The sequence below is a fragment of the Colias eurytheme genome, chromosome 29, assembly GCF_061535395.1.
Source record: "Colias eurytheme isolate Ceu_HAF_F1 chromosome 29, ilColEury1 Martin Lab GWU primary, whole genome shotgun sequence".
In the NCBI taxonomy this organism is placed as follows: Eukaryota; Metazoa; Arthropoda; class Insecta; order Lepidoptera; family Pieridae; genus Colias; species Colias eurytheme.
In genome coordinates, this window is record NC_143008.1 from 2,443,277 (window position 1) to 2,460,013 (window position 16,737).

At 36.5% G+C, this 16,737-nt stretch overlaps 1 protein-coding gene across 5 annotated transcripts in view; it reads right to left on the reverse strand.

Annotated features, from left to right (window-relative positions):
- The window catches only part of LOC149896089 (uncharacterized), a 52,013-nt gene that overhangs the window by 4,924 nt on the left and 30,352 nt on the right, over positions 1–16,737 (reverse strand). For 2 of the 5 annotated variants that reach the window (XM_090117887.1, XM_090117886.1), the window contains exons 3-12: positions 13,479–13,561; positions 12,994–13,126; positions 11,635–11,704; positions 10,876–11,041; positions 10,285–10,479; positions 8,576–8,647; positions 2,858–2,974; positions 2,346–2,453; positions 1,336–1,404; positions 778–975 (exon numbers count right to left, since the gene is read on the reverse strand). In XM_090117887.1, the coding sequence (XP_089974013.1) occupies positions 778–975; positions 1,336–1,404; positions 2,346–2,453; positions 2,858–2,974; positions 8,576–8,647; positions 10,285–10,479; positions 10,876–11,041; positions 11,635–11,704; positions 12,994–13,126; positions 13,479–13,561 (1,211 nt within the window). The remainder of the gene's footprint in view (positions 1–777; positions 976–1,335; positions 1,405–2,345; positions 2,454–2,857; positions 2,975–8,575; positions 8,648–10,284; positions 10,480–10,875; positions 11,042–11,634; positions 11,705–12,993; positions 13,127–13,478; positions 13,562–16,737) is intronic. The other 3 variants (XM_090117890.1, XM_090117889.1, XM_090117888.1) reach the window with 2 other exon arrangements.

The following is a 16,737-nucleotide window of genomic DNA, read 5'->3' on the forward strand; positions in this document are numbered from 1 at the left end:
CATTTTTCCGTTACGCGCCATCTTTTTCTTATCCTTTACCACGCGTGATTCGACGTATTTCTGTAAAGTTGCATATAGTAAATTATTTTTTGAAAAATAAGGCCATAAAGAAGTTTCACTTCTTACGTGTGTACACTAGTGCACGCACACATTTTTTTTTATAAGGGAATGCAAAATTGACTATCACTAGTATTTTAAGTACTTTTCCTTCAGGTTGTATAGAACATTTCCAGTCTGTATATACCATCGTCGGAACAACTTGAGCATGATTCAGGCTACACCATGCCGTGGCACCCTATCAACGATACAATCGTTAAGTCTTATTTCATCTTTCCTCCCCAATCAGTGCTAGCACATATAACTGCACATGTATATGATGCACCGTATGCGCGTGCGCATGCGGGTGTGCAATTTTCCCTTCTTTCCCCCTCTACAAAGCACCCCCCACATTTACCTGCGCATCTATATGATACACCGTATGCGCGTGCGCAATTTTCCCTTCGTTCCCCCTCTACAAAGCACCCCCCACATTTACCTGCGCATCTATATGATACACCGTATGCGCGTGCGCAATTTTCCCTTCGTTCCCCCTCTACAAAGCACCCCCCACATTTACCTGCGCATCTATATGATACACCGTATGCGCGTGCACATGCGGGTGCGCAATTTTCCCTTCTTTCCCCCCATACAAAGCATTCCCCACGTTTACCTGCGCATATATACGATGCAATATATGCGCGTGCGCAATTTCCTTACTCCCCCCCACCCACACATTACCTGCGCATGTATATGATGCACCGTGTGCGCGTGCGCATGCGCATGCGGGTGTGCGTGCGCATGCGCGTGCGGGTGCGGCGTCCACCGTGGCGCGGTGCGCACGTACGGGCGGCCGCGCGAGCCGGCGCCGACGACGCCCACGCCGACGCCGACGCCGCCGCTCACGCTCACGCCGACGCCGCCGCCGTTACGCCGTTGCTGGGTGTAAAGGCAATTTTATAACACCCTGTATCAGTGGACCCACTTATACATTCAGTATCAGCAAAGCCGCCACCATTGCAACGTTGCTGGATGCAAACGCAAATTTATAAAACCCTGTATCAGTGGGCCTACTAATGTGTCCAGTATTAATAGAACCGACGCTGATACGGCGTTGCTGGACGGGGGAGAAATGCAAATTTACAACACCCCGTACGTGTGGACCCACTAGTACAACCTATATCAGAAGATCCACTAATTTACGTCCAGTATCCGAGGATCATCGAAATTTATAAGGTATATGCCGTAGGAGATATAATACATAATTAACATCGAATTAACTACTAAAAAGATACTCACGTGGTGGTGATGTGATAACGCGTGTCTCGCGTGGTGTGACGCCATCAATTCAATTGGTGTCCTTTGCGCCTGGAATATTTAGAGATTATTATTATCAAGGAACGGCAAATTTTAATCGATCTTATTTTTGCGTTAAAATTGTTAAATAATAAAATTGATTGCCCTCAACTTTTGAATAAAGTAAATTTTCGTGTCCCTAGTAGGTATCCCCGAAAGCAAATTGATCCACTTGTTCCACCAGTCCGTAGGTGTAAGTTCGGAGCCAACTCTCCTATTCCAAGACTGTGCAAGATGGTAAATAAATATGGTGATATCATTGATATTAATAATACCTCTCTCCGAACTGTGCGTAAATTGTTTGTATGTAAGCTTAATGGATAGCATGTAGTCATAGTTATTAAAAATTATATTATGTTCTTAGCCTTATGTTCTAACACCAAAATAGCAATTTATTATAGTTATGTGTTAGTAATGAGACGCAACTATTTATTGTTTTTATTATATACATTTTCCTTTGTTCTCTTTATAATGTAATGTTGTTTTTTCTCTTCTCGCTGTTGAGTTTACAATTAAAAATTGTCAGTTTGTGTAATTTATATTTGCATGTTGTGAATACCTATAATTGTTTGTTACATTTAGAAGAATACAATAAGTCTGTAATTAATAATTAATGAAACAATGTAAACAAACGTTGGTATTTCTAATAAATAAATAAATAAATAAATCATATATGCGCAAAAAATTCGTTCCGAGTCTACATACAAAACCCATAAAAAGTTTAAATATATCGTAAATCTGAATAAGTATTTTAAAAAGACGGGTTAATTACTTCAACTATGACACAAACTACTCGGATATATTACCATTTTGTGAATTCTATCCAATCACAAAAGCATATTTAGTTTAAATAATTATCAACTAAAACATTACTTTAGTAATAGGTACATGTACCATACTATGATTATTTTACTACAAAAAAAAACTCATTCTACCCTCCACATTTAACTAACCTCTGTAGCCAACAGCAGAGGTGCATGGTGTAGATCGGGCGTGGCCTGAAGAGGGGATAACGTACCCTCCCCACCTCCCAACATGTCTAAACGACCGCCTTCCGCACGCTGAAAATTGAAAACACCCTATATGTGTATTTTAAACCGGTTGTAGAAGTCTATTTGAATGTAATCGTCCTGATAACGTTAATATTACTGCATTATTAATTGTGACTAAATTAAACATAGATAAAGAGAGAAGAGATGCTCAAAATAAATAAAAACGCATTAATTCTGTGCACGAATCATTTCACATAGCTAGAAAGTAATCCTCAAATATGGCTTTGGCCAAAAAATTAAGTTCTCATTACCCCACATCGAGTTCAAAAAATTCTAAAGTTTACCAAATAATCAAAATGCAATTAGACAACGACAGAAAATTTATAAAATTACAATCTTAATCTAACTGTACTTTACATAAAAACTACAATTTACAACTACCCTCAAAAAAGGCAGTCATTTCCCATCCTTACCTGCGAATTCGCTATATAATGCGTGTGCGGATGCGGTGGGGATGCGAACGGCCCCCGCGGCGGTGGGGGCGGCGCGAAACTGCCGTGGTACTGCAGACCCGCGTACATACCACCCATCTGTTGTGTATGGACACCGTTATGGATGGTAGAAGGGGGGATATATTGAGCTGAGAGACACGCTAATTAAAAGCCAATTTCATATGCATATTATGGTCAAGCGCTTCCCTATTGTCAATTAATAAAAAGTTATAAATTTTATTATATTACACACTAAGACATTTGAGCGCCAACTCGCCTGACGGTAAGCGTAGTCTTTGCAGTCTAAATGTTCAATTAATAAAATAACTACAAAACCAATAACCAACATACAATTGGCAATCGGAATGAAGCATCTTGAATGTCATAGATAATATAAAGCTAAGTAGCTAATAACGAAATCATCCAGTAAGTTTTTGAAACAACTATATCTATACTAATATTATAAAGCTGAAGAGTTTGTTTGTTTGTTTGTTTGAACGCGCTAATCTCGAGAACTACTGGTCCGATTTGAAAAATTCTTTCGATGTTAGATAGCCCATTTATCGAGGAAGGTTATAGGCTATATATCATCGCGCTACGACCAACAGGGGTGGAGCCACGGGGGTGAAACCGCGCGGAGCAGCTAGTCGTCTATATACATGAACATGAAAGAATCTAAACTGGTAGTAGCTCATTCGTCAATCTAGTTTGTGTAAAGCGACTTTGCACATTTTATTTGATCTAAATATGAAATGATTTAATTCAATCCAGTGAAATTAAATCTAGTTGATACTTTGAAAAATGTTAAAGACTAGAAAAGGAAGTTAATTCTTATCTAGTAAGTGGCTTTCATAATTTAGCGTGAGTCTCTGGCTCAATAAAGGAATCTTCGTAAGGATGTGTCACGATTACGACTAGACAACATTGTTAGCAGACTTTAGCGATGTCGAATCTCGTTAGTTATTTACGCGTCTTTCATTGTCCCGCTCCAAGTATAGTTACTTTTGAATCGTGACACATCCTCGTTATAACTAATTTAATAAACCGTATACCAAAACACATAATATTAGCTATGTATGCGCGTCCATATTAATTCCAAGCGTGTAAGATTATAGTCTCGTTCCTTACATAAATAAATAGAAGCAGAAAACATCAGTTTGACGTACTATGTAACATAAAAGGTGTATGCAAAAAAAATTTTAGAGGGTAAATCGAAAAAACAAATCTCCGCTATATATATATCAGACAAAATTAATAAAGCATGAACGGATACAAGATTGGTAATATAAAATGGAGTTTAAGAACGGGATAATAATCTATGAAGTAATAAAATACTATCAGGGAAGCAATAAGCTTAGGTTGTTTTTTACGAGTCAGATTGTTGTTGCCCTCGTTTTTTGTGTTTTCTTTTTATCTTTATATATTTTATGTTAGCTTAAAAACCTCAGCTCTGGCAAAATATGAACAGTTTTATTTTTTTAGTCAGTGCACAGATTTTATGGGAAATTATGTGTATGTTCCAACCAGAAAAACATCATACAATCAAGCTGTTCAAAATTTCATTATTGAAATTTAATAGGATATTTATTCCTTTCCAGTTTATAATAAATGAAACAAAAAAAAACACAAAAACAACCCTAGCTTACTGCACTCATCTAAATTACCCGTGTTAATGACCGCCCCTCAAACACTCGACAATTTAATGTTATTATTATTCACATTGAGAGCATTTATATAAAAAAACAGCCAAGTCTAAAAAGCGACCAGCCAAATATTCCTCGTAAACACTCTACACATAACGAAGCTAGCAAAATCGTGAGCCATTGTAAAGTTCGTTCGCGTGCGGACGATAAAACATTTCTTAATAAAACACACACGGTCTAAGAGGAAAGGGGTTGTATCAAAGAAAATCTGGTGCTCTCACTCATAAAAAGGTTGAAAGATGATAAATTTAAAATAGCATGGACCAATTGTTATACTTAATTCGCCACGTTACAACGAATTAAATGTCACATTCACAGGAGATAAATGAACAAGGGAGTTACCATGCCTTCACGTGTACGAATACATATAAATAAATATATTTTAGTTACATTGAGAAAATATTTGGGAGTTCGCAGTTAAATTTAAGTGTTATTATAATAGCATATTCTGTGGACAGTCAGATATATCTGATGCTGCTTTAAAAGATATCAAATCGGGAAGTACATGACGAAAAACAAGGTCGTATATACGACTCGTTCATTGAATGAAAAATACTGAATGAACGAGTCATCATTCAACCGAGTTTTCGTACAATATCACCCTAATAATAAAACTCATATTGCATGCCAATTGATACGGGAAATAGCACAGGTATATTGTCATTCGTGTTTAAATAAATAAATAAAAACCTACACATGTGATTGCTGATGACGTGTGTCAAGAGTTTTAAATATGATGAGGTATGTGCTTGAATCTATGTATAACAAATTGTTACATTAACATAAGTATAATCTGTTGCACACATTCTATGCAGCCTACCGCCACCTTGCTACGTCACACTGTGCCTAACAGCTGTTAAACACATTTCAACACTGTAACGCACACAATGACATTATAAAATGCTTCACTTCATCTTTGGCAACATTTTATAATCTCGACAGTGGGGACCATGATTGAAAACGATATTATTGATATTCAAAACTACTTTATTTTCGATATTTGCATTACATTTTTGCGAAATAGTATCGTTTTCAAGCTGGCCAAAGGCATATGAGCCAAGCTTTAATTATCTATCATAACAATTGGTGCTTAATCATAGCGAATGTGATAGCTCACCGGACAAACAAGAATGAAAGTTCTATAAAATTAAAAATCAAAATGTGTCATGTATCTATCTTGCACCGTTAAAGGGATTCTAGGTCACTAAAAGACATCTATGATAAAACAAGCCCGAGTATCGTGAGGCTTTGAACATTCGTTAATATTATCGACTCAAAGGGTAGGCATATGCTACAAAGTCTAAAGTGGATAAGGGTCAAGCTAGACAGTGAGATAGATACAAAACATATAACAAATATTTCATTATAACCCCGCACCCTTCTCAAACATGTAAACGAAATGGACTTAAAAATTACAATACAAAGACCTCCAATTTTTAAATAAATGTTAGTAACGTCTATGAAAATTATAATTAAATTAATAAATCTAATTAGTCACTTAGTCATCAAAGTTAGCTATATTTACAATTAGAAATTATCAGTCAAGCGGCATCTAGTTCAAATAGACTTATTACAAAGGACGAACGTCGAAATTCACAACTTGACAGAAATGACAACCAAAAGTCTGATATAATTAAGAGTTATTCTAGCTATTTTCAATTGTAATTTTCTGTAAATTTGTAAAAGATTCGTGCGACGTCAATTTTGTAAGGAAGGGTCGCTAAACTTTAGCTATATCGTACACTTCCTACCAAGCTGTGAAATCCGACGCGTCTACTTATGATCATACGCCGTTCCTTATATCATCTACGGCGACGGGCGTCGCAAGCTTACATTTTACAAGCAACATGTATCTTAGTACCCTTGCCGCTGGTTACAAACGTATCAAATAATCTGGGCATGCATATCATTCTGTGCTGAAGACGTGTGTAGACGTGACTCAGCTAGATCGAAACATTAACTATCTATCGAGTACAAATGGAGTGTTCAGTTAGCGGATCTCTATCAATGCGGCAAAACATTACGGAATAACTCTGGTGTAAATATGGTTGAGAGTTGTCCTGTTAACGTCGAGCCTCAATAACATACTCTATACCAAAAAACCATGAACAAAGCTCAAGTGATGGGTTGCTAACTGCTGTTTTAGTCAACCGTTCATGCTATGCACTTTGTAGGTTCGTTAGTTTAATTCCGATAAGTAATAAATGGTGTAAATATTTCTACAGACGAAGAGAATAGCTACAAAGTTCAAAGCATATAAAAGTACATGTATAATAGCAACATTGCGCCGATTTTCATAGGTAATATAAGAAATTAAAACAAATATGGAACAAAATATATAAATAATGGCAGATTTGGAACAAAATGATAATTCAACACATTCAATGATTTTAACACAAAACAGCATTGGTCAGCGATATTTTCTAACCTAGAGCAGGCGATCCTGAAGGATGGATTAAGCTTAACAAATGCACCAAAACCTGAAGCTAGAACGGGGACGGAAGTGGGATCAAATCACAAAACAACCAACCCTGACGTGAATATAGTGAGTACAAACCTTATAAATACATATAAAAAAATAATAGTACGTGTCATTATAAACAAGCATTGTAAAAACATCGAATGGACTGTAAAATATATGAATTCGTTATTAAAGCTTAAGCGTTATTAGAAACATTTGAAGAACATATTGCAACTACAAAACAGACTCACGACAATGTGCTGTCTAATGGATCGAAGGAAAGAGTATCATCAAATCACATCCCACCAAGCGAAGTACAAATTAATAAGGAACAAAAACTATTATAGTACAGGTTGAACAACGCAGAGACTAGTTACAAATTGCAGATGCTCTAAAACGAGACTGGAACGCCAGAACCAAGCCGCTGCATAACTCGCTTACGTATCTAGACGACATTATAGCGGTGCAGTATATGGATTCAGTGCATTGATCTAAAATCTCTCTACAACTCTGTTACAATTTATTTTAATTACTTTTCAAATCAAAACTAGAATCAATGAAGTATAAACATCGTAGATGTCCAATACTAAATTGATAGCTTCAAAAGCGTTTACTACAAAAGCTTAAAGGTAACAAGAGATTTCAAACCAATGTATGGAGACATGCACGCGCTGTTACAAGAACCACCCTTAGCCGACATACCACTCCGAGTCGTATGAATGGAAACATGCTTTGACAGGCACCCTTAAGTTAAATAAGCTTGTGTGTTCACGTGCTCGGTCTATGTCCCAAATTGTTCATAAGTTTATGATATTTAGGATTTGTAATGTCATCCATTGCTAACTTTATTTACAAGTATGTAGTTCATTGTTTCTGATACTTTTTTTGATTAATGATTGTTATCAAGGTTCTGTTGATAACAATTTATATTGAAATAAAGATTTAGTAAATATTTTCAGAGAATCGAAAATTTGGCAAGATGCTAAAGAGCCAAAGAATGAACAAACGATTTACTTTATTTCTAGGAATCGTCCGTTAAATTAGACAGACATTTTTTGTGAAAAAATATTGGTAAGTACATATATTAAAGAAAAAGCTGCACCAATATATTCTAAAAATTTACATAGCAAAACGATACTGTGACTACGGATGGGAGAAGTAATCCCAAGCCTCACCAAGCATCACAAATGAGTAAAAATTTTAAGTATTTACATTTAAGCTTGTTGAAATTTGAGCTAAAAGCGAAGTCTAATTGAGAATAATTTCTATTTTTAAATAAAACACCACCACAATGACAAACTTATTAGAGACACCGAGCACGCGAGCACCAATAGACCATTGTATCTTTTCGGGAAATCGATCGGGGATTAGCGAGGGCATCCACCCTCCACTTTGCAAAGTGGGGGTCTATTCCACCCCAACTATGAAGCGGGTGGCTTTTTAGAGTATATTCACCCACTTTCAGCGGGGGTGTTATTAGGGACTATTCTCACCCCCACTAAGACTTGGGGGTCTATTTTCACCCCGCGACTGTACCTGATAGCGCAGCGGGTGCGGCAGCGCCGGCAGCACGGCGGGCCACATCTCGCCCCCGGCGATGCTCGCCACCTGCGTTCAGCGGGCGACCCGGTTTTATGATTTAGCCCCCGGTTTATTTGGGCCCCCGGTTCGTCGTGTTGTGACGTCACAAAGTGGTACGATTTAGAAATTTAGAATTTTTTATGGAAAAAACCGAGACGTATTTCGAGAATTTCGTTTTTCGAGATAGACTGAGCGTTGAACATCTCAAAAGTTATAGACTAACGTTAGCTACATAGATGGAAGATTTTGAAATTTGTGTACAGGGCGACGATGTCCTGGGACAAAATTGTGTGATTTTCCATTTTAAGATTTTGGACAGCGCGACTATGCAATGTGGAAAAATTGTGTGAAAAAATAACAGTGTCTTTTGCGCTCAGTCTATCCTTTGTACGATTCTATATAAACTCATAATTGATGATTTTGGTGGTGATTTATTATGCATGTATTCAAAGTTAGGAGATAAAATAAAATAATTCCTTCCCAATGTCTGTAGTAATCAATTTTGTACTTATAAAAATCATCACCAAAAACAACTTAACTTCCTGTAAATTCTAAGTCGTACCACTTTTCGCTAACTTAAAGCTAGAAAACGTACCAAATAACGAAACCTAGACACTTAGTTACCAGTTATACAATAATCTTAAAAAATACCATCATATGCTATGCCCAGATTGATAAAACTTTGGGACATATTCATGAAAAAATTACATAAAAATAGAGCTTTGCGGTAAATTATTATTTCTTAAAACTAAATAACAATATGAGTAATATATTATAATTATAATAATAATTGTATGTGTGAAATTCAAAATTAAATTGTAGTTTTGCTGTTTTGGAATGGATGTAAAAAATAATATATGTAATCAAAGATCGTTTCTGAGCAATTTTTACATGAAAAATAAAAAAAACAAATGATACAGAAAATTTGGTATAAGCCGTCCTATAAAATGATGTCATAAATTTTTTATTATAAGCAGATATATATAATTTTGTAATTTATTGGAAAAATAAAAAAGGAAACCAATGTTATGTGTAAATAACTTCAATATCATCTTCCTTTGTGAATATTTTATTCACAAAAAATTCTTTATATTTTAGAATTTTAGTATCATTGCATCTCACTCTATTGACAAACGCTAGAAAGAGATGGAAGGGCCTATCAAATTTGCCTTTTCTCTATTGAAAAAAAAATTTTTTTAATAATATATTTCCTTCAAAAAGAAAGTAAATATTCCTCCAAACAGTTCTCATTTTTGAAAAACTAAAACACGATTGCTACAGAAAAATTAAATATAAAGTAAAAATATTTCAAAACAATTAAGTTTTTACGCGAACACAGGTTGAAAAAAAAAATCAACGGATTTTATAACCGCGTTTCCAATATCATGACACTTACATTCTAAACGCCGAGTCGATTCTTAACAATTTACACGTTTTAATCAGGACGGATTTAAAACACGTTTAATTTCCATTTTAACCTTACCATATCGCCTTATTATCCCAACGAGTATTCTAAACGTCATATCAAATCAAAAATTCTTAACAATTCATAAAAAATTTCCAAATCTTAATTCAACAATTTAAAACCGGATTAAATCCACCATAAACGCGTTTTAAACCCGTACCAACCTTCCCTAACCCCTCCTTAAACCCCCGCCACATACCTGCGTCCGCTGGTCCCTGTGCGTGTGCGCATGGTGGTGCGGATGCGCATGCGGATGTTGCGCATGCGCATGCGGGTGCTGCGCATGATGTTGCGCATGTGCATGAGGATGTTGCACATGAGGGTGTGTGTGGTGGTGTGGGGGCCAGCCTACACCACCACCGAGTGCATTTAATCTCGCGCCACGGAGTGACATCTGCGGATTAAGTTTTAAAAATTCAAATGCCATGGTTAACAAATAAAACGACTTGGTTTGTAAACATAATATTATTTGTCTATGTATGTATTTATAGCTTCTTTGTAGTCTTATAATATGATCAGATGTGCACTATGCCTCCACCTCACCTGGTGAGGCGACACGTGCTAGTGTACGGCGCGTATTCGAAAACATAGTGTTGGTTACACACACCACCTAAACCCTGTACAATGTGTGACTAATAGTGTTTGTTACACGTGTGTCTCATGTGCTCACTCCCCCTCATCATGTGCGCATGTGTGTGGGTGTCTTGTCTCTTCTATCTAGACAGCCCTCCCCCCTCCTACAGCGCGTTTGTATATGTATGTGTGTGTGTGTGTGTATATTATGACTAACCTGGTTAATATCCAGCAGCAGCGGCGCGGCGTGCGCATGCGGATGCTGGTGTGCGTGCGCATGCGCATGCGGGTGTTGGTGCGGGTGCGCATGCGGCGCATGTTCGAGTATGCGGTGTTGGGGACATACGGCACCGTTGCCGCCGCTCATGTAGCGTACTCGCCGCCTGTGGGGTGGTATAAAGTAATAAGAGATACGAAATATAAATAGGACATGGATATAAGAATAAAATAACGATAATCCTATAAGCAATCCTATAAAAAAAGACGTGTGGCACTCGGGGACTACCGCGGTAAAGCTATTGCATGATATATAAGCTATGCAATAGCTTAAAAATAAAAAGAAGCTTCGGGGAACTGTGGTTTTCCCCGACGGATAAAAAATAATAATATGGTAAAACCTTTTAAGAAAGCAAAAAGAAGAGAAAAGTTTTTATCAAGTTGGTCAAGTACTTTTAACAATATAAGTTTAGATTAAATATCAAAAGCTGGTTTTGGTAGGGTAGAAATACGACTAAACTACAAATTACATCCCACTCAACTACCCTCATTAAAAAATATTAATAGCTTCAATTTGTTATTAACTTTTCTATTAGTTTTTCAACAGTTGCACAAAATAACAACAACATACAATTACAATAACTCTTAAAATCTCTATATGTATGTTATTATAATACTTCACAATTTCCCAAACTACCCTACCCTAAAAAACAAAAAATACTACAGTCTATATTTTTAACGCTAAAATCAATATATTTACCTAGGTTGATAATGGTGTCTCGGCGTCCGTCGCTCGACGGCCGGCGTCGCAACTGAAACGTTGCTTTCACCTGAAAAATTGTAACTTCACATAAAAAAACATTACAATCATAATAGTAACACATTTTGTGAACTTGTACAGTGGTTACAGACAAACTTACGAGGTTCAGGGTTCGACTGGAAAAGGGAATATCACAAAAAATCTACATTTTGTAGAACACATTTTTTACTTTTTAAGCACTATTTGTGCAAGTTGTGGATTCCAAAACTATTGGAAGGTAAATCAGTAATCACTAATCAACTACTTATAAAGAAAATCAATCATTGAAATAGACATACCACCTCACAAGGGGACATAAAAACAATTTCTTGTTTGTAATTAAGCATATAGTACGTATAAATAAACGATTTAGAAATAGAAATAGAAATAGAAAACGTTTTATTTGCCACCATGTAACTCTTAGTAATATAATACACAAAACAGGAAAAAAAAGATAGCAATGGAGGCAAAAAGGACTCCCCGTCAGCAAAGCAGCAACCATTATTTAAAATGTATTGCTGCACTGATTTTCAGAGGAGACCACGTGACTGTACAGATGCAATGATTCAGTATTAAATGATACATTTACATAGTTCAAAAAGTAATGAATGGAAATGACCGCTAGATGGCGCTATTATAAATGTAATTTTCGTTCATAACTAGCACACAATTTTGACGCCTCCAAGGATTTTTAATTTGTCAGATTGGGATAGGTAGTTTGGAAGGTATGCTCGAATAGATGAACATACATAATATGATACAGAGAAAACATTCAATGTGAAACTTTGATAAAACGATCTTGATGTGGGTTTAGCGAAGAAGGTTCTCAATTTCGTATTTGTGCTGTGTGACTCTATAATATTATTTTTGTTTTGTCGGACCCGCTTACTGCTCGGACTGTCACCCGACTTGTCCGACAGCTCGTTTGTCCAACGAACACGCCCCGGACATTACAAAAACCAGGTAAAAACGTCTCTCAACATCAAATCAACCCAATCACACAACCAACAAATCGCTCGACTCCCTCACACACACACACACACACACACACACACACAGACATATGGCGACAGGCATATGTGATTATTATTTTTATTGTTGAAGGAAGAATTAGCTCACAGGGCGTAGTGGTTACAGTAAACTGTAGTAGCTAATTCTTTTTCCAACTTTTAAGTTATCCATCCCGAAATTTGTGTGGGCTTTAATGAAAGCGCTCACGGTTATTCAATCAAACATTTTGTAGCAATGAATAAAATTCATGACGCGTTCTGAACTTGAAATGAACACACACACACGATACACTCATACACACACACTCACCGGAGGATAGGTGCCTGCATATCCTGCGCCGTTTCCTGCTCGGACTATCGCCGGCTTTACTCGACAGTTCGCCGTCTGAAGATCCCGCCCCGGAGACTATTGACTCGACTGGACCTTCTAAGGGATTTGTGTCCTGGAAACATATGTAGGGTAGTGTTAGATATATGTGTTACTTATTGAGTTGTTACGAAAAAGCGTAATGAAAATGTTTAGACAAATCTTTAATAGGGTAGGTAGAAGATTATTGATTACGCATTTATCAACTACTGTCTGGATAGGCATACTTATCTCTTGTCAAGTTATTCATTTACTACAACTTGTTTAACAGCCAGGTATAAGTGCCCATATATACTTTAGTATCGTTTATGTTTCGGAGTCTGAACAAGTAAATCAGATTTTTTAAGTGTATTCCATTATCGTCCTAAGAACAAATTCTACCATTGCCTCAATACTTTGATCACCTCTCCTATCTCTTCACCACTTACCATATTGTGATGATGATGAGGCGGGTGATGCATGTGTGATGAGTCCGTCGACGTGCCGGCCGCGCCCGGGCTGACTCGTACCTCTGTAACATAGGACGTATAAACTGTAGGTGATATTTTGATGAAACTTTACATGCTTAGGTCGTCGTATGAAAAATTATTATCAAATTAACTAAACAGAAGTATAATAGGAAAAACTATTTAGAAAATCCTCTCTAGATGGATGTTAGATATATTGCTTCGAGTAGCTTTCCGCCCGCGACTTCGCCCGCATAGTAAAGAAAACCCGCATAGTTAGTTCCCGATCCCGTAGGATTTCCGGGATAAAAACAATTCTATGTCCCTTCCTGATCCAAAAGTATCTTAATCGGTTCAGTAAATGAGGCGTAAAGAAGAGACGGACAGACATTACTTTCGCATTTATAAAATTAGTAAAGATTGTTTAAAGCACCTTTAGTCCGCGCCTCGATCGAGTACCTTAATAATAAGTAACTTTTTTTTCATTCAAACCAATAGTTGAGATATCAAAGAAACGAACACTTATAATATTAGTATCTAACATAGATTATAGTAATTCCACAAGACGACTTCACAGTTTAATAATAGCGCAGTGCGGCTGTACCATTAAAATTTATCTCTTCCAGGCAAGTGATTCCGTATAGAAAATCGGAATATAGAGGAATGTTTGTAAAGGTTCGTGAAGTTATAATACTGCTAAAGAACATTCACATTTTATCGAATGAGAAAATACGGTATATTCTTATCTTTTCTTTTCGGAGAAATTGAGGAACCTCCTTTTTTGAAGTCAGTTAAAATATGTTTTATTTATTTGATATCTTATTTAATACAGTGAAACCTGGTTAAGTGAGACATCAAGGGACCTGCAATGTCGTTTCACTTATAGAGGTATTCCACTTACCCAGTGTCTCAGATATACAGGTATAAATAAATATCTGTCTCATTTACAGAGGGGTCATAACGAAACGTAAAGCGAAACTAAAACTGAAGGTAATTGAAGCTCAAAATTTGTACTTACGTACTTGGAATTACGTGTGGAATTTGTGGGTTGTATAAGAATGAGTAAACAAACAATGTTCTCTCAGTTACAGAGGTTTATGCATATAAAATTTACTCGCTGTCTCAGTTATAGAGGTTACTATGATGATAAATCGAAAGAACAAATCCCAGATATAGAGGTTTACCTCGTCCCACTAACAGAGGTAATTCAGTGCCAAAGTGTTGGGACCTCAGCATGAGTTCCAGTTATGGAGGTTTCTCACTTATCCAGGTCCCACTTAACCAAGTTTCACTGTATTTCATAACTTTGCCAACTTCAGTACGAGAAAATTTATTAATCGAACATAATTTCCTTCAACTTTGACTAAAAAAAAAACGCGGTAAACCAATCGAAAAGCCCAATTTCGCTTACAAAACCCACATCACATTCTAAAGTGGCCCCTATTCTATCTCCCTCATACACTGCTTTAACAGGCACGTGCAAGCGAGACGGCATGCTCGATGCACTTTCGCCTATAAAGTTTTACGTAAGTCACTCAATGTAGGTTAAATGATAACATCGTATAATGTTCGGTCTAGTTTTACAAAGACAGCTGGATATTGCCTGGAACGTGGCCCGCTTTGTGGGGCATGGGGCATATGCGATAGTAGTTTAATCCATACTAATATTATAAATTGCGAAAGTAACTCTGTCTGTCTGTCTGTCTGTTACTCAATCACGTCTAAACTACTGAACCAATTTTCATGAAATTTGGTATGGAGATATTTTGATACCCAAGAAAGGACGTAGGCTACTTTTTATCCCGAGAAAATGACACAATCCGGGAAATCCCACGGGAACGGGAACTATGCGGGTTTTTCTTTGACTGCGCGGGCGAAGCCGCGGGCGGAAACCTAATTAATGATAATTATTCTTACAATTATATTCCTAATCACTACATAGTATAAAACAAAGTCGCTTTCTCTGTCCCTATGTCCCTTTGTATGCTTAAATCTTGAAAACTACGCAACGGATATTGATGCAGTTTTTTTAATAGATAAAGTGATTCAAGAGGAAGGTATATAATTTATTAGGTTTTAGACAAAGCGGGCGAAGCCGCGGGCGGTAAGCTAGTACTGCTATAAATGCAATTGATATTATGTATCTTAAACCTACAATTTTTGATTCGTGTATAATACAAAACGAGTCTATGTTATATTTGATGAATTTACTTATCAATAAAAGCAACTTATCTACGAAATGGGGTAGATTCATCATTCATCGATCGATTTGTCTTTACAAGTGCATAGTCAAAATTCAGTGTCAGGTTGAGTTTTTTCTTTCTTTAGTCACCACCGTTATTTGAATACAGGACTTTCTACGCTCATGTTTTACTTACTAAACCTCAATGAATAGGTTTACTACACTGATCCTATCCTTAGTAGTTTTGCAAACATAGCTAGATCTCTGTAACGCGTGTGTTGTCATACATTTATGATATCAAACTTAACTGGTTGTCTTGAGCGAGTGTTTTCTGAATCAAATTCTAATCGATACTACAAAAAAGCGAAAGAAATTATATATCGCAGGAACTGCACCAAAATGTATATCCAAAATTGAATTGGTTATATAATCCTTATGTAATAGTGCCTATCGATCCTTTTAGTAACGAACCTCCTCCGAAACGGCAAATGCGATTTTAATGTTTTGTCGGTTCATCTGAAGTACGTTCAAGAGCTTCATACAGTTATATATTTAATTAGTATCCTGGCAGAACAACGGGTTAACTTGTCACACATAAAACCCAGCTAACTTGCTTAAAACTGTCCAAAAACACAAAATCTGCATATTTCACACAGCGCCCGAAATTTCAACCGAAAATTCTGAATGAAAGAAAAGAGAAATCACCATATACAAAGCGATTGTTTAATATGCAGTATTCAAATTCGCTTCTCGTCTGGCCGACAGTTTTGAGCGTGAAAATTAGCTCGACAAATCATTTTCCATTGTCTTCGTTTGGATTTTTCGACAGAATTTTATAAAAGCGAATTAATTAATGCTCCCAGTTATACTCTGTTAAACTAATATTATAAAGGAGATTTGAATTTCAGGTGTAATTTGTAATTCTTCAAAAATCAACATGGCATCTTTTTTTTTAAATAACACGCGCTGCAGAAACAAGCTATGATGTAATATAACTAACTATAACTAACAAGCTAACCTAACAAAACCTATTCGTGGACAATACTAAGTTGTGCCAAA